This window comes from Zonotrichia albicollis, chromosome 4 (assembly GCF_047830755.1).
Source record: "Zonotrichia albicollis isolate bZonAlb1 chromosome 4, bZonAlb1.hap1, whole genome shotgun sequence".
In the NCBI taxonomy this organism is placed as follows: Eukaryota; Metazoa; Chordata; class Aves; order Passeriformes; family Passerellidae; genus Zonotrichia; species Zonotrichia albicollis.
In genome coordinates, this window is record NC_133822.1 from 18255865 (window position 1) to 18276364 (window position 20500).

General features: G+C 41.5%; 1 protein-coding gene across 3 annotated transcripts in view; it reads right to left on the reverse strand.

Annotated features, from left to right (window-relative positions):
• Positions 1–404: 404 nt before the first annotated feature.
• Positions 405–20500, reverse strand: part of LRP6 (LDL receptor related protein 6) — a 114897-nt gene continuing 94801 nt past the window's right edge. For 2 of the 3 annotated variants that reach the window (XM_074538990.1, XM_074538992.1), the window contains 8 exons: positions 17108–17317; positions 15749–15874; positions 14204–14440; positions 12453–12563; positions 10447–10677; positions 9558–9694; positions 8310–8407; positions 405–6280 (listed from right to left, as the gene is read on the reverse strand). In XM_074538990.1, the coding sequence (XP_074395091.1) occupies positions 5980–6280; positions 8310–8407; positions 9558–9694; positions 10447–10677; positions 12453–12563; positions 14204–14440; positions 15749–15874; positions 17108–17317 (1451 nt within the window). In that variant the 3' untranslated portion in view covers positions 405–5979. The remainder of the gene's footprint in view (positions 6281–8309; positions 8408–9557; positions 9695–10446; positions 10678–12452; positions 12564–14203; positions 14441–15748; positions 15875–17107; positions 17318–20500) is intronic. The other variant, XM_074538991.1, reaches the window with a different exon arrangement.

Consider the following 20500-nt stretch of genomic DNA (forward strand, 5'->3'; position numbering starts at 1 on the left):
TTCAAGAATCAGCAGTGTCCAAAATGGTCACCTGGCACCTGATAAAGATTCATTTGGTAAAATAATCTGGTTGTTATTATCCTGTAAACCAATCTCAGGGATCAATAATTGAGACTTAAGCTTTAAAATATCATCAGTTACACTGCAAATCCATGTGTGTGCAGAGCCTTCTACAGCATTAGAAAACTCAGCTCATTGTGACTTTTATGGAAAGCAAAGACACACATTGTACCTTTAATTACCTATCCTCCAGATGCTGAAATAAAATGAAACATACTCCTCCTTTTTCACTCTTAGTTTTATTATAAAAATCAACATTTCATTTGTTACAACTCAGTTTATAGTAATAATTGGAAAGGATTTTTGTACAAGGTTTATATACACCGTACAAGTAAAGCACTTTATTTTACAAAAAAAAAAAAAAGTTAGTGAATGAGTGAATAGGGCTGGCCAAATGTTGGCCATTATAATATAAATACATCCTTGCAAAGCACCATCGTACTGAAGTTGATGAACAAGAGACACCAGCTGGCTTTAAGACAATGACAAACAGTGATTAAAGCTTACAAAAAAAAAAAAAAGAACAAACAAAACAAACCAAAAACAAAGAGTTAAAATCTGAAAGCAGCACCAGATCCTTCACTTGCAAACAAGGCTAGTTCAGCTTAAGCCTGGTGGTATCCTCTTTGCAAAAATGCACTTCCCTTTTCCACTGACTCTCCCTGCATGGTTTAAGGCTGCAGCCATTTAAATCAGGGCTTCAGAGCTGCTCCTGGTTCATTTAGAGGGGAACACTGGCTCTCCAGCAGTTTGTAACAACTAGGACAATCCTGAATAAAACACCAACATTTTATTACCCTGCCCTGCACAGTTCTGGTGTGAATCACCAGTCCCTATAAATGCTACAAATCCCTTCCCTTTTTAAAGATGGAAAAGAAAGGAAATTTTGGATCACTACTGTATTTTGACTTCTTTTAGAAAAAAAATCGACTGTTTTGTAACCCTTTTCAAGCTATTAGTTCATTCCTAACTTACTGGCAACATTTATCTGTCACCTGCTGTTAAGTTAAAGGTTAATTTTCAAGCCATACTAACACCAAAATGCAATTTAAAAAAATCTCATTGCTAAGAAAGCAATTTCTGAATAGCAATGCTTAAATTATTTTTGCACTCAATGAGCCAGTTATTTTTCTGCTGCAGAACTAATAAGTAATGTGCACAGTACAGGTTCAGAAGCAGACTCTGTCACTAACAATACTGTGTGACAAACATGCTCAAGGCAAAAAGGTCAGGAAAACAAAGTGATTGACTTCTTCTTAAGAGGTATTTTGAAGAAGTCATCTGATCCAACAGCACGTGTGACCAGGGAGCTCTGTAGCTCAAGCAGTTCCCCCCAGAATGGCCCTAATAATTAATTAATTAATCTGACATTTGCCAAGCAATTAGGAATGGAAATAATATTCAAGACAGTGGCCTTTTCTTCATCTTAGCACAGGTTTAACTACTTTAAACTTAAAGTGTGTTTAGGACTTACTATGAAGTAATCTCTAGAGAATAAATAGAGAAGCAATGCAGAGCTGGAGACTACAGCACCATCAAGGCCCATTAGTGTAATAAATAGGAATGACAGGGATTTTCCATGTGCACCCTCACTTGCAGCTGCCTGCAGCACCTGCCATGCCAAGCAGTTTGGGTGCAGTTTTCTTCCTAATTACTCTAGGGCTGCAGCAGACTGCTTTTCATGTCCTACAAAACACAGAGGAGCTTTACTCATCTGCAAAATGGACTCCAAAAGTAGGGGAGCACTGTAAGAAATGTGTTTCCTCTCCTGCCTGGCCTGACAGAGCATAAAGGATTCAGGTGCTCTGCTGTAAACCTGGCCAAAAGGAGCCCAGGGCAGGTGAGACACAGCAGGACAGCACTCTGGGAATCAGGGAGGCTGAATCAATGCACAGGAGAAAATGATCAGCTTTGGGTAAGTGCCTGGTACAAAGATTTGGGTACCTGCACACCCACTTGTACCTGCACATGGGGAGGGAAATGCTGTGGCAGAAATCCAGAATTTACCGTGCAGAAAGTTCCAACTCACAGCAAAGTGGATCCTTTGATATCAAATGGCTCACTTATGTATTTTGCATTACTGTAAATATCTCATTTAATGTCTGTGCACAGGTTGCATTAATTTATACTCATGGAGAGCATTCTTTATTTCAAATGCAAATGCCACGTGCGTGTTCCATTTATCTCATCCAAGTTATTTCCTAACAAATACCTTGGTATCCAAAAGCAGTAGGCAGGAACTGCATGCACCATGACATGCCAGGTATAACTTTAAAAGGTAGACTTAGCTCTCATGAATGCTGCCATTTAAACATGCAAAGTTGGTTTTCAACAAATGATGCTGTAATTTGTTGATTATGCTGTAATTATGCAGTCTTGTTTTGTTCTTTAGCTACAACAGACTGGGCATGCCAGCTGTTCCCATCACCAGCCAGCTCAGAACTGCCCAGTATCTAGAGAGGAAAAAGTACAAAAGGTCCCTGTGTTAATACCCTACTGAACCTGATGCTGTAGGATAAGGAGCTTTATGCTTAACTGGAAGGACAAGGAGCAATTTCCACTGCCATCAGTGAGATCTAATGCTACAAACCCACTTCAGCAATCTCCTGGATGGGCATGTCTGTGTTATCTATGGTCCCAATACCTCAGTCAGCTGGAGAAGCAGGAGAAAATCCTCACTGAGGGAAGGAGGGAATATGAATCACAACTGGCTCAGTGCCAAAGGGGAACAAAGAGAAAATGTTCAATCTCAGCATTTATCCACTGATAAAGTGTCAGGTGTGGGTAGCAATGCTTTTGTAATTTGGAGATCTGCCCAAGAGGAGCTTCACAGATCAGCACCTCTTTCAAAAATTTACTCCAGATTTACTGAGAAAATACATGTATTTACAAAATCGTATCACAGCTTCCTGCTCAGAAGAGGACCAGCCTGTTCTCTATGCTGGGCATTTTCAGACAATGGAAAACCCCAGCCTGTCCATTCCCCTCTCATGAACCTCCCAGAGGCACCCAAAATAGTTGGTGCACAAATTGAAACATCTGTATCAGAAAAACCTGATCAAATCCTACATGGAATTCTATGGCAACCCCACTGACTTCAGTTGGGATATGTGGATGTGAACCAGCACAGGAGGCAGCATGATCCATATGCAGAGAATGTCCTTCTTTACATGGAATTCTATGGCAACCCCACTGACTTCAGTTGGGATATGTGGATGTGAACCAGCACAGGAGGCAGCATGATCCATATGCAGAGAATGTCCTTCTTTTAAACAAGTCCTTGCTAATAATTAACACAGATTTACCTGCAGGAAGCTCCCTCCAAGGGGATGCCTCAGTGAGGCAGAAAGAGGATACCACTCCTTAAGCTCAACCATCCTGGACTTTTTCAAAAAGAAATTGGCACACTGAGAAAAAAGCATTTTGCAAGAAGAGACCATTGCCATTGCAGTACAAGCACTTGGACTGAGATACAACAATACAATATTCTTCTGAGTTCATTAGTGCAAGTTTCCACACGGAATGCTGCACATGAATAAATGTAAACAACAGAGAAATTCTAATTCTCGTCGGTGTGCCAGCCTCACCCCCACCCTGACACACCCACCCTCCCCCCTTCATATAAATGGTTTTCAGTTCCCTTATGGTTCACAACACCCTCCTCAACATCCATCCTGCTGGACAGCACAAGGAGGCTTCTCCACCAGCAAGGAAGAGCCAGAAGAACAGCTACCACAATTCCTAGAAACCTAGAGTGAGCTGGGCAAAAAACCCCTTAGTACACCATCTTCAGAGACCAACAGCAAGAGCCTGGAGATCACCAAGGCTTTTTAAAGGTATTCTGGACTAGAGGAAAAACCCTTTATTACAGATGGAATCCCCATGAGAGAGTTTTCCTTGGAGCTGAAACCAAATGAGGATCCAGTGCTCCAGATGAGTGGCAGCTAGCAAGAATAACTTGTCACTAATTTTGTCAACAGCGTCAATTGCAAGCCCATGCCATATTTTCAGATAACTTCTCTTTTGGGTGAAACTGGCTGGGAAGGAAGCAACAGAGAACAATAAAACCCCAAAGGTGCCTCTGGAAAGTTGCTATCCCCATTCCATAGCCAAAGGTGAGGAGGCAGGAGCTGCCAGGACCTTTGTTTTGAGAGAGAAGACTCAGAGGGCCAGTCTGTGAAGGCACTGAGCACCCTCATTCTGTGGATGAGATGTCAGAAGAAGGTGCTAATGCACAATGCCATCTAAGACCAGGTATACTGTGTGCCCTGCTGCAACAAAACAAATTCAAAGCACTGCACTGGAGTCCAAGAGGAGTTAACAATATCCTAGGCTGCCCCTTAAATTACACAAATAATGTTTTCACTTGATTAATGATCTCCCTGTCAAAACCACCCTGGTGAGGCTGATGGGAGAAGGGGCTAAATATGACAATATACAAAAATAGAGATGTGAATATAAAATGGTTTGGTTAAGAATATCTTAAAATTTGACATTCACAGCGGTTAATACTTAAGTATTAAACTCACACCACGCAAAAGAGGAGGTATGTCAAAATCATACTGAGAAAAACTGGCTTTACCTAACACAAAGAAAACATGAGCAGTTAATACAGCAGGGGAACCCCTTCCAATGATCAAAACTTCTATTTTTCTTATGGACAGTTGTTCCACTGAAAGTTAAATGCTTCCTTACTAGGAAAAAATAATATATATATTTATATATATGATTTGTATACTGTGATATCAATATACATTGAAAGTACTGCAAGGATATATTATTCATTTACAGTAAAACTAACAATCCATGGTTAAATTTATAGATTATAAATATGCTGTCTATATTATATGTGGTATAAAAATATTTGACATTTTGTGGGCACTAGGTCAAAATAAGAATTTCTTTTTTAAGGGACTAAAAATCATTCAGGTATATGCATATTACCCTTGTCAATGATGTGAGAATTGTACTGACCTGGTACAAAACAGAGTCCTACCATGCTGGCAAAATGAGGAGGGTAATGTATAGTATGATTAGCATGATAATCACTGCATGACAAGGCTAATTAGGAGAAAACCCGGCATTTACAGCAGCCCAGTTCTAGCAGTACTTTAAATAGAAATATTGTGAATTTAAGTGACAGGAAGAAAGGATGAAGAAAAGACAAGAAAACCTAACTGAGATTAAAAACCAAATTTTAAGATACACCCAACAAAAATAACAAATTCCAGACGAGGGGAGAAAGCTTTAAACACTCTCATTTGTTAAATGCATTAAGGAAAAACAGAGGTGCATTCATTTAAAAAAGTGTGCAATTGATTTTCTGGATTCACTGCTACGACTGCTGTATTCCTGTAGAAAACAAAGCCCTTTGTGTAAGGTTAATATCTGTCCTGACTGCATTTTCAAGTTTAACTTCAGTTGCTGGCCCTCTGCAGTTAACATAGAGGTTATTTGGCTACTTCCAAGTATCTATGGTATGCTGCTCTGAGACGGACTTCTTTATTATTAATTACTTTAAACATTTTTGGTATTGACAAAACCCACGTATCACCTCACCGGACAAGAAACACATCCCAGTCCTTCCATTTCCTTATGTGCTCAGTCACTTCACTGGATTAAGGCATGTTTTTGTGTTCCATTTGCAAAAATAAAAACTTTTTGTACAAACGTCTGGGTTCTTTTTATACAAAAATTTCATTTCTTCTTATGGCACAAGCAGCAGCTGCTGTTTAAGAAAATATATAAATATCCTTTTTTTTCCTTTTTTTTTTTTTTTTTTTAATTCTTCTGTACAAATATCTTCAGTGCTCCTCCTCCCTCCCCACATTACCTGTACACGCTCGGCTCCCTCCCCCCGTCCCCGGCGGAACCTTTCGTATTTACAGCGCGGCGGGCTCGGGGCGGGGGGGCCGCGCCTCAGGACGAGTCGGTGCACGGCGACGGCGGCGGCGGGTACAGGTGGTGCGAGTAGCTGCGCTCCGTGTACGGCGACGGCGGGCAGCTCTCGCAGTTCTCCTCGGCGGACAGGTACTGGCTGCGGGGCGTGGGCGGCGGCGGCACCGGCTCCGAGTCGTAGTTGAGGTCGCTGGTGTAGCCCTTGGCGGCGGCCGAGGCGGCGGCGGGCGGGCGGCGGCTCGGGCCGTAGTCGCTGTCGCACACGTCCGTGCTGCAGGGCGTGGTGGGCGGCGCGAAGTGCCGGTAGCTGTAGGGCCGGTAGCTGTGAGGGGACACGGAGCGGGGAAAAGGTCAATTTTCCTTTCTCAAGGTGGAAACGGAAAGTGATCAATACATGGTGACCTCTGCAGTAATGCACGGCATGTCCTGTCTAAACTTCCCTGTGTGAAAAATGTATTTTATGATTGGCTTTTCACAAATATTAAAATGAATATGATACGTGTTGTGTTAGAAAGTAATGCTGTATTAAGTCTCTTAAGTAGTGTGTAAAATCTAGTTTTAGGTTATAAAAAATGTTCAAATAGAAACTATGCTATGGAGGATACTTTTTTTTAAGAAAGGACTCGCAGCAAGATAGCAGCCCCAGGACACCTAAATCTGTCAGAGAAAAAGAATTTATTGCTCTCTTATCAGAAGAAACAAACTTCTTCCCGCCTCAAAGGCGCTCTTAGGATTCAGAGGAAGAAGCTGAGGATGACCAGACAGAATCCTGTGTTTGAATGGAATTTATGCATCATGTATGAGATGTATGAATATACAACAGGCTATTGTTTTTAAGGGTTAATCCTTTGTTAATGTGTGTCCTTTTTCGGGCTTATGCTACCCAGAAAAAGGTACCTGGACATCTGTAACTCTTTGTCTCTATTGTCTCATATTGTCCTAATTCGATTTGTCCAAATGTAGAAAAATGTAATAGCTATGTTACAATTATGGAGAAGATAAATCTGTTCCCATTACACAGTTTCTGGATACCAACTTCCAAGGCCAGACAGAAGGACTGAAATTTACCTGGTACACTCAGAGCACTCAGGAGAAGCATTCCTTAGAGAAGTAACTGGGATGAAATTCTCAAATGCTGCTACCACAAAACATCTTTTAAAATGAGCCCAAGACAGTTTCACGGAAACAGATTGGAAGGGGAACTGTATGGTAACTACAACTCCCAGCATCACAGTCAGTGGCTGGGAACACCAGGGGATGCAGCTCCTCTATAGTCAAGTCAGAATATTAGGAAAGAAGATCAGAAGCAGCAAGAGCAGTGTTTATTTTTGGGTGAGGGAGCATTTGGAAAATATCAAACCCTCTGCTACATCCCTAATATAATTTATAATACTGAAAGTCACATCAGCTAACCAGCAGATGACCCATGCTGGTGCCTGAATTTGGTTTCTTTCATTAGAAAATTACTTGTAATTTTGAAAGATTTTTCATATGGCTGCGAGGGATCATTATAAACATCTGGTCTGACCTTCTGCACAACAGAGGCCATATTTTCTGCTAATGGAGAAGAGATGTCTGTTCAGCCCCAGAGACCTCATTACCCAGAGCCCCCAAAGGCTCTGTGTTAGGGAGGCACATCTTTCAGACAAACACAGCACTCTCTTCTCACTGACCACATCCACTGGTGATTTGGGAGGGGAACCTTTACACCCTTGGCTAGCAGGGGTCTGTTGCTCTATTTTTGGTAACTTGTTATAAAATCATAACTAACTCCAGCATTCTCACAGGGAAAGTAAGAAAAATACATTCAAACAGAGATAAAATGTGTGCTCATAAATACTAGTCAAGAGAAAATAAAGCAGAAGGTTAGCAATCTTTTCCAGATATTAACCCTTCATGTGTCAAACTAGAAATTCTGTGCTTTATCTAGACAACAACATTAATGTTACTTATGACTTATTAGCCTTTATATTGCCAACTTTTTCTCAACAGGGTATTTGCTTATAATTTCTGATAATTATGTAACAAATTATTTATGTCAGAAGCCTAAAAAAGGCAGGGTTCACTGCAGGGTAAGTTTTTTTGGCTCAAAATACTCATGGCACTGCATTTCTTTTGGCATGTAGCTGGTTTTGTGATGAGGAATACACCCCAGGGATGTATCACTACCCCCTCAGTGTATGATTTACCTCAAACAAGCAGCAGTGCCATGGTACAATTTAAGCACCAGTTTAGTGCTTGCAGAATTAGGGCCTTTGATTGCAATTTTTACAGAGCAGAGGCTGCCTTTATTCTGCATTTTCTACACTAACTGCTTTGATCCTGACAGAAGCTATTGTAGTAGTAATTACCTGTAGGATCTATGAGTGGATGGGCTGTTTGAAGAATAACCAAATTCCATGGTGTAGTGTGAACGTTCAGTAGCTGGTGATGGTGGTGGGTTCAAAATCTAAGGAGTAAGAAAGGAAAAAAGGCACTTTAAAAAAAGAAAGATACAAAAGGAACTCGAGAAAACACCAGTTTATAGCTTTTAGTACTGTCTAATAGGAACCTTAAGTAAAGAACTGCATACATAGCCCTCCCAGCAAACAGGATTTTTTCCTGTTATTCCCCAGCTCTTAAGCAGACCCTGGAAATGTCATTTGTTGCCTTTCCTGTTAGTTACTACTAAGCTCTTCTCAAAAAACCCTGACTGCTTTGGCCATTTTGTCACAGCCAGTGCTGAGAAGTAAAGCTGCAGCAAGCTGTCCAGTTCTGGATTGTCACTAGGGCCACCACTGCCCCAGGCAGACTGGCAGATCTCTGCTCCTGCCAGCTGCAGTCCCCAAATACTGCTCTGCTTACAACACCTGCAGAGTGCTGGCCAAGGCAAGCATTCCTCCCCTATGTTCTTACTCCATGTGTTTGAATTAATTTAAAGCTGATTTAAAGCCTGATCAGTTGATTCTCAGAACTGAAAACCAACAATTGGAGATTCCAGCCTTCACTGACCAAGCATGGGACTCTTTAACATTCAACAGAAGCTTGGTGAGCTCCATAAAAATTCCCAAACCAAGCACCAGAGATGCTAGAAGTGAGGAGACAGGGAGCCCTCTAGGGCTGGCACCAACTGTTACACAGCACTTAGTGCAGCACACTACACATTTGTGATGGAGCTGCAAAACACTTGTTTACTTATTTACCTGTCACTTGTGAGACACATGACACAAAGCTTCATATTAATTCCTTGAAAGGTCTGTGCAGAACCAACCTTAGTTTTACCTTCAGAGGCACATGGCAGAGCGTAATAAAGGAGATCTCTCTGCCAGAGCTGCTCAACATCTACAGGGATTTTTTCATCTCTCCTGACATTCAATCTAATATATTTCTTCCTGGCACTGAGCTCTCTCACAGTTTTTTTTAATTAAGTGAAAATTTCTAGACCATTTTGGAAAAAGACAATCCTCTTCCCTTTCAAAGTCACTTACTCCATATCCAAACAAGTTTATTAGACCAGAATTCTAAATCAAAACATGAATCTGTCAATTGATTAACCTTTAGAAAGACAGTGTCACTTCCCTGAAAGTTGTTAAAGGTTTATGAACAACAGAATGACTTACTGGAGGAAAGTAAGTGCCTTTGGTACTTGAGGAGCTGCTGGAGGAGGCTCCTGTAACATGGGCCCTGTCATAGGGTGGGCCACTGCTCCCTCCCATGATGCTGAGGGAGCTGATGACAGATTTACCTCGAGACATACCTGAGGAACAGAGATGTGTGTCAGTATTCAATTCTTCCTCAATTCACAGACAAAAGGAAGCTTAAAAAATAATCTGGAGGACCACAGCAGTATAAGCATAACTTGCAAACCCAGAATTGATTATCTTGGTATTAAAACCAAGTTATGCTCTGAGAGCAGCCTGCTGGATCTCAAAGCCATAAGTTACAGTACATATTTAATCAGTATATACAGAAGCAGTGCATACAGATGAAGTGCAATATTGGGGTTAAGGTTTCTTTTTAAACAGCAGTAGCATCATGTGCTTGGACTGGTATTGGAAAATTCATCGTTAAATGAAATAAGCTGAGACCAAAGTTATTGCTGATCATTACAGACTTGGCAAAAAGTCTCACAAGCATACAAACCTAGACTGCAAACCTACCAAGAACGATTACATAATGTTTAAAGTCTCATGAATATAACTCTGTGTAACTTTACCCTGTACAGTTGTGAATCTTTGCTGGTGCTACAATAGCCCAAAAAGGGGATTCCTTAGTAGCAAAAGAAGAAAATGCACAGTGTGTGCATTTATTTAAGCTTAGGTTCTGCTAAGTACCTAAATGCTTGGGTAAAATAGCAGTTCATTATTGTGAAGAAGGATGGCAACAAGCCTTGGCAGTCCTGGCTTCCCACAGCTTCCAAGAACTGCCTCTGGAGCAGACATTTCCTGCACACAGCATCCTCAAGTACAGCTGTGGGGTGCCAGGGACAAGGATCACCCCTTGACTCACCAGGCAGAGAGCCTGACAGGGAGCTTGGGTGAGGCACGTAGCCCAGAGGCACCGAGGGCGGCCCCTGCACCACGTAGTCGTTGGTCATGGTTTCCCCATCGCCCTTCATGCGCGGGCACAGCACCCTCTGGCAGATGAAGTACATTGCTCCCACCACAAACACTGTAAGGATAACACCAATGATGGAGCCTATGGTGTTGTTGGGCTGTGGGGCAGGTTCCTCCGTTGTGTCTGAAAGGGAAAAGGAGAATCAGACCATGGAAGTTGAGACCAACATCAGTTTTTCTTGCATCTTTCCACTTTCCTTTTCTGTAAGCAGAAAACAACTTTCAAATTAATATATGGGAGGAACAAACAGCCCTAGGTCTGTTCAAAGACTCTGAGTGTCCATAAGGGCTACCTGCAGCCTCCAATATGAGCTCCAAACATGCCATGAGGTTTTTTGGATCACAAATGACAGGAAATTAGCAGTAAGCACATGCATGTGCAGGGGGAGTGATGGGCCTGCTCTTGCTTCAGGCTGACAGCAGAGCTTTCCTTTGAACCTGATGAACAAGACCTGCAGCCACATCTCCACATGACACCGTGCAGGGGACTGCTCTTGTGCTTTTCTTGTCACTGAAGATGGCAACAACTGCTTTTCATGTCACCCTTGGCTATCAGGGTAACAGACTGGCACTCCCTTCTCTCAGCAGCGTAACAATCACTTATGGTGCACCGCCTTCACTGTGCAGCAGTGATGAATTTGGGGATTGCTGCTGTTTATTAAGCTACCTAAAGTATTCCACATCTGACCCATCCTTCTGGTTACAGATACAGCTGAGCATCAGCCTGAGAAGTGCCACCTTATGAGGAATCCGTACCCAAAACAATTATTCAACAGTCAAAATGAGTGGCTTTCCCTACAAGACCAGTTCTAAGCAATGACATTTCTGGGAGTAACTGACAACCCCCTGCCTGTGCTCATGAATTTGACAAGAAAGGCAGACTTTAAAGTATTTTCTGTTCTAGTCAGTGTTTTACATCTTAAGCATTACTGAAAGTTTTTTTCTCTACACATTTTCTTCTCCCTGAACACCAAACCCACACTTGAACCAGCTTGTCACCGTCTACAGAGATAAGTAAACAGACTTCTGATCATAGTGAAAGAGGGATGGTGACAACTGCCATCTTATTCTGGGTGGGCCAATTTTCCATCCTCTGTTAAAAAACTGGAGAACACACAAACTCTAATAAAGGGAACTAGACAAGCCTGTGATAATGTCACTAGTGACTTGGTAGCATGACAGAACATCTCTTAATACTCCTTCTTAAGATCAAGGGTCCAACTCTGGCTTTGCATTTTCAAATTATCTGTGTGCCAGCTGTGATACATGGATCTCTAAAACAAGACAAGATGTCCCTATTTACAATTTCTTTTAAAGCACCAACAGTGAAAGTGAACTTTTGAGTTGGAATTTTAAAGGCAGTGGCTTTCTTGTAGAGCCCTGGAGATTTCCAGGTAGGGGATATCACATGTTACAAATCAGAAATCAAGCTCAGAATTATATCCTTTCAAGATAAAAAAAAGAAATTTTAGAAGGTTTACTCTATAAACAGAGTGCTTCTCTGATTCTAAATCACCTGCTATTAATTCTCAGAATGAGAAAACCATGAAGCAGAGAAGTTATAGATGAATGCCTCATGCCAATAGATATTTTTTTAACATTGCACCAACTCAGCATATAAATATTATAGTAAAACAAACCTTTGATTTCATTTAAAAAATAAGAAGAAAAATGGCAGGCATTCTCTGCCTCAGAAACTACTTGTTCAGAATGCTAATTATTTTTGTTATTCCTATTCCACCACATTGTGCATTAATTGCATGACAGCAGTTATGAAGCATTAATTCTGGGAACCACTAATTCAGTCTGCTTGCCAGAATAAAATCAAACTCGTAGGAGAGGTAAAAAGCAAATTTTGCATGCTGCAAGCAAGTCTCCAGTCTGAGGCAGTACACTTACAACATCCTTGCTCATCAGAGCTGTCACTGCAGTCCAGGTTGTGGTCACACTTCTTGCTTTTCCCGATGCACTGCCCACTGGCGCAGCGGAACTGATCCGTTAAACACAGCACTGCAAAGAGCCCCACACCAACAGTCAGCACCAGAAACTGCTCTTGAAAATCATTAAGAAATAAAGACACCAAAGCATACAATCAGGAGTTGCTTGGGAGAGCTTGGAGTGCTGCAAGCTTCATTTCTGGAAGTGGCCAGTGGCACACAAATCCCTCATGTGAACTATGTTCTGTTGAGGATGGTGCACAGTGGTACCTGGGCTTTACTGCCTGCCCACAGAAAGAACACTACACTGACTCTCTCCTAAAATAACTCAGAGGCCATTGAGAAGACAGGCACTTCTCAGGACGTGGTTATTGCAATATTACTATAAGGATCTCCAAATTCAAGCATTTACTGTAATATAAAAGAGAAGAATTAAGTTATGAAAAATAAATCTGCCAAACCATGATAATAAAATTATTTAAGAAAGATAAATGTCCTTCTTAATGTCCTTCTGCTCTTCCTGTAAACCAGAGAAATTCTCAATCATGAGACAATATATTGACTTGATATTATGTTTTTAAACTGAAATGAAGGTCAAAATATAAAACTGAAGCTTTTCTAGTACACTGAAAAAATAAAAGGTGCTGCAGGCAAGATGTTGGCTGCTGCTGTTTCCACATATTCCTGCCTCCTGTTTCTCATAAATCCAAAAATCCTTTTTTGTCTTCAGCTGAATTAGGAAGTTAAAGTAAAGGCTTTTCTGATTTGTAATGAACTTGAATACTCTCAGCAACAGGACCCTTTGAAGGTGATAAACAGCCCCTGGTCTGCCATCTCCAGTTGCTGAATGACAACTGGAAGTTAACTTGCACAACAGATTTTCAGATGTCAGCATCTCAGCTGGCCAATAATCACCTTTCAGCACACAGGAATTTCAGCTCTATGGTTTTGTTTGAGCTGGAGCACATCTTTTGGAAAGAAATTTAGCCTTGATTTAATGTCATTTCAACAGTCTCCCCAAAGAAGGAAAATGCACTGAATGGATATAAAGAAGAAGCAGCCTTTCAAGCTTACAAGCTGTCCCTACAACTCTTCACTACATCTGCAATAGGGAAAGGATCAGTTTGCTCAGATTTCATGTTCTGTAGTGGTGGGGCAGTTCAGATTTCACCAGCAAAACCTGCCCTTTCCAAAATGAACTTAATTCTCATTGTGCTGGCAACAGCACTTCCCTCTGTAAAGACAGCTTAAATACTCTTTTGCTGTGCTCTACAGGAAGAAGAGGTCTCCAGAAATCTCCTCTGTCTCTCACTCCTGCTTGCTCAGAAAAGCTCATTTTGTTCAGGTATTGTAAAATAAACAATCCCAAAACCTTTACTCGGTAAGAGGCACACAAAAAGCTGTGACAAGGATTTGCTCCACTTTGTAGTTCACTCCCAGATACTAGGTTTTTATAGCTTGAAATTATGCCATTTTTGATAGAACTTTTCACAAACAGCATTTAAGCCTCTCTGCTGGACATCACTCTTAATTTCCACTTCACAGGTAGAGAAACAAAAGTATGGAGTTATGAGATAACTTCTGTTTAACAGAGCAGTTTAAAAACTTGCAGAACTTTGGATCTTTTCAAATCCTGCTCAGCAGTAACACTGGTACTCATCCCTGTCCCTGTGACAGGTACATTCCCATCCCAGCTGGCAGCATCCCCCGTACCTTCACAGCTCTTCTCATCTGAGTTGTCCTGGCAATTGGCTTCCCCATTGCAGCGCAGGGCGCTGTCTATGCACTGCCCACTCTCACACTGGAACTGGCTCTCAGAGCACACGGGGCAGTTCTTCTCGTCACTGTGGTCCTCACACTCGGTGAAGCCATCGCAGCGCCAGGCCACCGGGATGCAGTCAATCTCACCTGTGAAACAGGTGAACTGCTGAGGGGAGCATGTTGGTGGTTCTTGGGAAATCAAGCAAACAAACAGAAGTTAAGAATCCAGGTGAACAAAGAGAAGGACAGGTAAGGACGAGAGCTCAGCTGCTTTCCTATATCAAAGTCAAGGTCACTTCCACAGCCACTGTGTTCACAGCCACTTTTGCAGACCTCGAGGCCAGTGTGACTGATGCAGGCTCACAGCAGCAGAGGCTTGACAGATGAAGAACAAGAGGAACAGAGAAACATGCACACTCAAAACACAATTCTTCCCATTTCAGACTCTCACACCTTTCTCATAGTAAGATTTCATGTCAAAGTCATTGCACTCTTCAACTCCCCCTTTGCTGCAGCACCACTGTGTACACAGCCAATGGCTTACCCTCTTTTTCATGCTTGACAGTCATTGTATAGAAGATGTTAAAAGGATGTAATTTGCTGCAGATGGATGCACTGTGTGACTCAGTGTCTAGTTATGTGCCCTTCACAACTCTATTCAGTCAAAATTATTTTAAAACAAAAAACCGCTCCATCTAGTCAAGTTCCACTACCTCAACACATCTGTTAGCTGTTATTTAACATTTACTACATTAACTGTTAATCTCAGGCAGTAAGGAAGTGTGGATCTTTTCCCTTTTTTTAATCTCCATTTCCTCCCACGGCTTTTTGGCCTGGTATTAAACTTGCTCGGAGAAAATATCTGGATTATGTTAGCTCTTGTTCCATTGTGAGACCACACGTCGCCTCGATGGTGAGATGATTGCATAATAACCCCATTCAGCCCAGTGGCACCAAAGTGCCTGTCCTGTCCCCCATTGCAGCCCCACCCCAGAGACACCAGGGCGTGGGCTACAGTGGCCATGGAAGGAGGCAACTCGCCCTTCTGGGGCTGCAGTTCAGAAAGACACGCACAGGGTGAGCTTGGGGAGGACAACAGAGAAGATCAGAATAGCACAGACTGTGCAGTGTGCCAGAATGTGAGAATCCACCACTGCCTGAAAAGGCAGAACATGGGGAGTGACAGCAAAAAGTAATGAAAATCATACAATTAAAGAATTAAGTTGAAATAATTCAACTTAAGTTGAGTCTTAAGTAGAAAGGGTGAACAGAAATTCTTATTCAGCAGTTAGGGATTTTTTTTCCTCTTCCTTTACTTCTTCTCAATACTTGCAAATTTAGCTGGAGGGTGGAGGGAAAGAGGTGAGTCTGTCCAGGTGTGTAACAGCACCTGGTGCACTGTCACATTCCTTGGCTCAGAAGCCATCCCTGAAGATGGAGACACTCCCCAAGGCTGAAGCCAAGAGCTCAGGGACACAGAAGTGGGGAAGGACTCACCTCCACAGGACAGCTCATCCTGCAGCAGCACCAGGTGCACGGGGCAAGAGCAGCGCGTGGAGCCGTCCCCCTTCACAATGCAAATGTGGGAGCAGCCACCATTGTCCTGAGAGCACGGATGCTGTCCTAGGGTTTTAAAAATGAGACAGGGACTGATAAGAAATCCCCAACTATTTTATGACCTTTCAGTCATTTCTTCATTACTCCCACCCCCCTGGGGAGAGGATTAATGAAAAAATCTCTGGTAATGTTGTATTTTGTTGTGTGTATTTCTTTATGCACATCTAAAATCATACATGACTAACTCTCCATGATCTGAAACTACTCTAAGAATTTATACTAAAACAGTACTCAAAGCAATTTGCTTCTTGTGTGAGGTAGCAGTAGTTCTCTGCAGCAAATGGCACATTAATAACACAAAAAGATATCTTGGATTCCCTACTTCATTTTCTCTACCAAAGACCATTAAAAAAATAAACTTTTCTAATTTATGAATTCTGAAGCTTCCACACAATCTCTGAAACTCAAATTAACATGCTCTAGATAAATATGTCTCTTCATTTTAATGTTTAATAAGGACAACATACTTCTTTTGGAACTCCTGACAGATTTACTGAGATTAATAGCACACAAAACTAGTAGTAGTCTGCACTGATGTTTTAATTAAGCATCCCCAGACATTTTTCTACATATTTCTCCAAGGCATGCACCAGAGCCTACTAACCAGGCCTATTTCCTCCAGGATGACAGCAACTCCACTGCTTTAACCATTCATCTCCCACCACTTCAAGCATGTGTGTGTGGAAAGGTAAGCAGAAACTTTTTAAAAGTGCAGCCATGATCAACACAAATTGCTATTTAATACACACTTCCCTTTGTGCAATGCAACATTGCTCCTCTGTCAATTTCACTTTCAGTATGAAATACCACCACCAAAAGTTGTTCACTTTGCCTTCAAGGCAGGCAGTCCACTGAAACATTGACAGCTAGTGACAGGCCCTGAGAGCTGTGCTTGCCTAAACAGTGAACACCCCATAGCAATGCACTAGCACGATCCAGAAAGTCCTCTATCAGGGATAACAGGATGTTTCCACTGTGTCTAGAGACACTCAAATGCCAGGTGCCTGCATGGGACTACCAATCAAGTTGTCATCAGCAACAAAACACGATGCTGGTGCTGTGATAGATTTCCAGTCTGTTGCCAAGTGCCTGAAGGAGACAACCTAACAGCACCGATACCAGCTCCTCACCCCCTCCATCTGCGCTGATGTGGATCAGCAACAAGGCACGACAGGCTCGTGTCTCTTGGCTCCAGTCTCACAGGCCCTGCTTGCACCTGCAGGCAGGGATTGCACTCACTGTATTCCTGCAGGTTGAGCTCCTTCACAGCATGGATGTCGCTGAGTTGTGCAATGCGGGCCTGGACCTTTGTGCGTCCTTCTCGACCGGTCATATCAATCTTCTCAATCATCTGCTGCTGCCTGTCAATCCAGTAGAGCCAGTTCTCAAAGACAGTCAGGCCCACAGGCTGCAGGATATTGGAGTCTTCCAACACGATCCGGTTAGCACCTGCAGAAGGGAGACAGGGCTTGGTTCAGCTAGGCAGAACTATCAGAAACATCTCCTACACCACTCACACCATTATTTTTTCACTATTTTTATGCTACTGGGTAAGCCTACTACAAAACCCCAGGCAGTTCTGGGTCCTCTGATGCAAGACTGATGCATTTTGCAGACAGATGATCAAATATTTTTTTTTCTGCTTTCACCAAGAAGAGAGTTTTTGTGCTCAAGAAATATCTAGTGTATTTAAGAAGCACCTGGAGTGGAGGGGCTCATCTCTCATGAGCCTTTCCAGGCTCTTATCAATATGATGGAAATCAGGAGCTCTTTTCATTCTTCTTTCCCTTTCTGAGAGATTAATTGCTTTGTCTTGCCATACAACGGGGAATAAGAAGATGGATTATTGGCTTCAGCTAACCCATACAAGATAAATTCCAAATGAAAGCAGGCTAATTAGGACTTCTCACATGAATGATGAGATTAACACTTCTGACTTCCTCATGTTCTTTCCTTTCAGCTATGCTACCTTCACTAAGCTATTAGTGCTAAATGGGGAATGTTCCTTTCTTTCTAGCAAAGACTTTCCTGAGTTCCTTCAGCAATCACCAGGAGCAGACAAGAGGCCTTACACCCCTGAAGAGTGGTTGTTGATTTCTGTGCCAGATTTTCTGGCATTAAATACAGCCAAGAGCAACTGTCACATTTCATGGTTAACTCTCCACATGAATAGAACACAGCCAACAGTTCTTTTAAAGGTATCACTAAAGTCTGTCTGAAGACAGTGAAGACTTTGTAACTCACACAGAAGAAAAATGTTAGTTAAAACCTGAGGGCTCAGGAGGGAGGCTTAATCCATGCTTCCTTTATTTAACAGGATGACGTGGTCATTAACAGTCAAATATTCAGTGAGTTGATCAGATCCTGAGCAAAAATTACTTGCAAAGCACATGGAATCTGCTTCAGTTTTGAGAAGCTGAAACAGGATCACACAAGTCAAGCTAAAGCTTGAAAATTTACCTCTAAATCCTGGTATTTCTGAAATGTGAGCTCACTGCTGTGCTTTTTTTTCACTTCTACTACAGCAAACAATATCTTTACCTTGTTCATCCATAGAATGATTTACCATAAGTTTTAATATTTTTGTTCTGTACAACTATACTGGAGTAACTGAATACCAGGGGAAGAAAATCTATATTAGCCACACAATTTAACCTTACAGGACAGAAGACAGATGCACTTCATGATTTTATACTTCAAATAAATTCTATCTATCCTTTGTTTAGTAGCACAAGGGGTGTTTTTGCTTGTTGAGAATTTAATCAACATTATGTCAATGATGATGACTTATAAACAAATTCAGCTATGAAAAATGTATTTATCACCTTTTCACTAAATGCACAGAGAGCTCAGAAGTTAAGCAACCTTCCAAACATTTACCAGGCATTAAAACCTGAAGGAAAACATGGGAATTCAAATCAGCTAGGCTGGGCTCTCACCACCCCTTTGGAACAACACCAGCAATGATCTGATTAAGAAAAGACAATGAATTCTGAAGGAGGTTATACCCAGACTGATGTAGAAATTAATAGACTGAGTGATGTAAGTCAGCCTAAATAACTGCAACCATCTATTATAAACTCCAATAACATGACTAATTCTGTCAGGAAAAGGTAAGAAACAGAAACCTGCATCTTGAGAAATAAAGTTAAGCTGAGAATAGGGCAAAATGCAAGGAAGACAAGAAGGAATACAAAAGCTAAAACCTTGACCTACCCAAATGGAGTCTGTGCATGCCCTGCTCTGCCATGCATGCCCATGTCAATCAGCATGGCATTTTGCAGTATGTTCCTAAAGCTCTGAAGCTTAATATTTTCATTCCCTTAATGTCTTAATCTTTCTTTTTAATATTTGTGACCAAGTGTAACTGACTATTTCTGACTAAACTGAGACATTAAATCCCTTCTTCCATAAACCAACAATGAAACCCGAAGCTGACTCATCAGGGTGCTAGTCTCCTTTATTGGGAATGTCAGATGAAAGGGAGACATGATTAAGAGGAGCTTTGTCTCCTGGCATCACCATCCCCTTTCCAGCAATACCATTTACAAAAAGACTTAAAACCAACCAAATAAATACAGAAAATCAGGACACACCCATAGCTCATTCTATTTCCAAATAAAAATGACTTAATTCCAGAATCATTAGACATTTCCAAATCACACTAATTATTCTGGAATAGAAGAACTAATTTCCAAATAGTTTCCATGGTAGGGAGCTAATTCCAGTCATCTTTTCATAAACAACCCCTTAATCATGTGAAGAATCTGGTTAACTTCAATAGGATCTCCCATTTGGGCAGAATAACCAAGTCCTAACTGCATGCCTGAAGGACAGGGAGGAAAAGAAGGACTACATCACATAAAAGGCATCCTAGCTGTCCTTGTCTTTATAGGCACTGGAATCTACAGAATTGACAGAGCAAGAGACTGAATGTTTTTAAGAAGCTAACATGCAGAAAAATTACTCTGCTGGTCAAAAGAGCTTATTAATCAGCGTTCCCAAGCACAGGAATGCATCTCAGCAGTCAGCAATTTATCCTGGTGATTATAGCAATCTATCTGTGGTGCAAATGCCAAAAAGCAAGGGAGGTTTTAGAATGGTTTTTTCTTCGAAATATGGTTTGTAAAGTAAATCTTTTACTACATAACATTGGTGATCCAACAGCCACATCTTTAAGGAAAAAAAAAGAAGCAGCAGAATCATTAAACCTAGACTGAATTAGAATTTAGACCCATCTCCTTGTCTGGTGTCCCAATTTCAGGCAGAGAACAGACAAAGAGAGAAATAAAGCACGTGCAATATTCTCCTGCCTGTTACTCTACTCTTGCTAACCCTGGATCTGGGACAGCTTGGAATGTACCAAGCAACCCCATAGCACTTTTTTTTTTGTTCTTTAATAATTCACTAACTCAGGTTGTGTCTTGCATTTTAAAACAGTAAACAATCATGATATCACAGTTCAGTAGTGACCTTGAATCTTCCAGTGACACACCACAGAAAAAATTACTGTCTTTCTGAGCTTTAATTCCAACCATCTAGGAAAAACAAAATGTTTTCCAAACCAAAAGCTTATTCTAGGAACTTAACAAAATGCTGAAAATCCAAGTGGTGTCAACAGGGTTACATGCT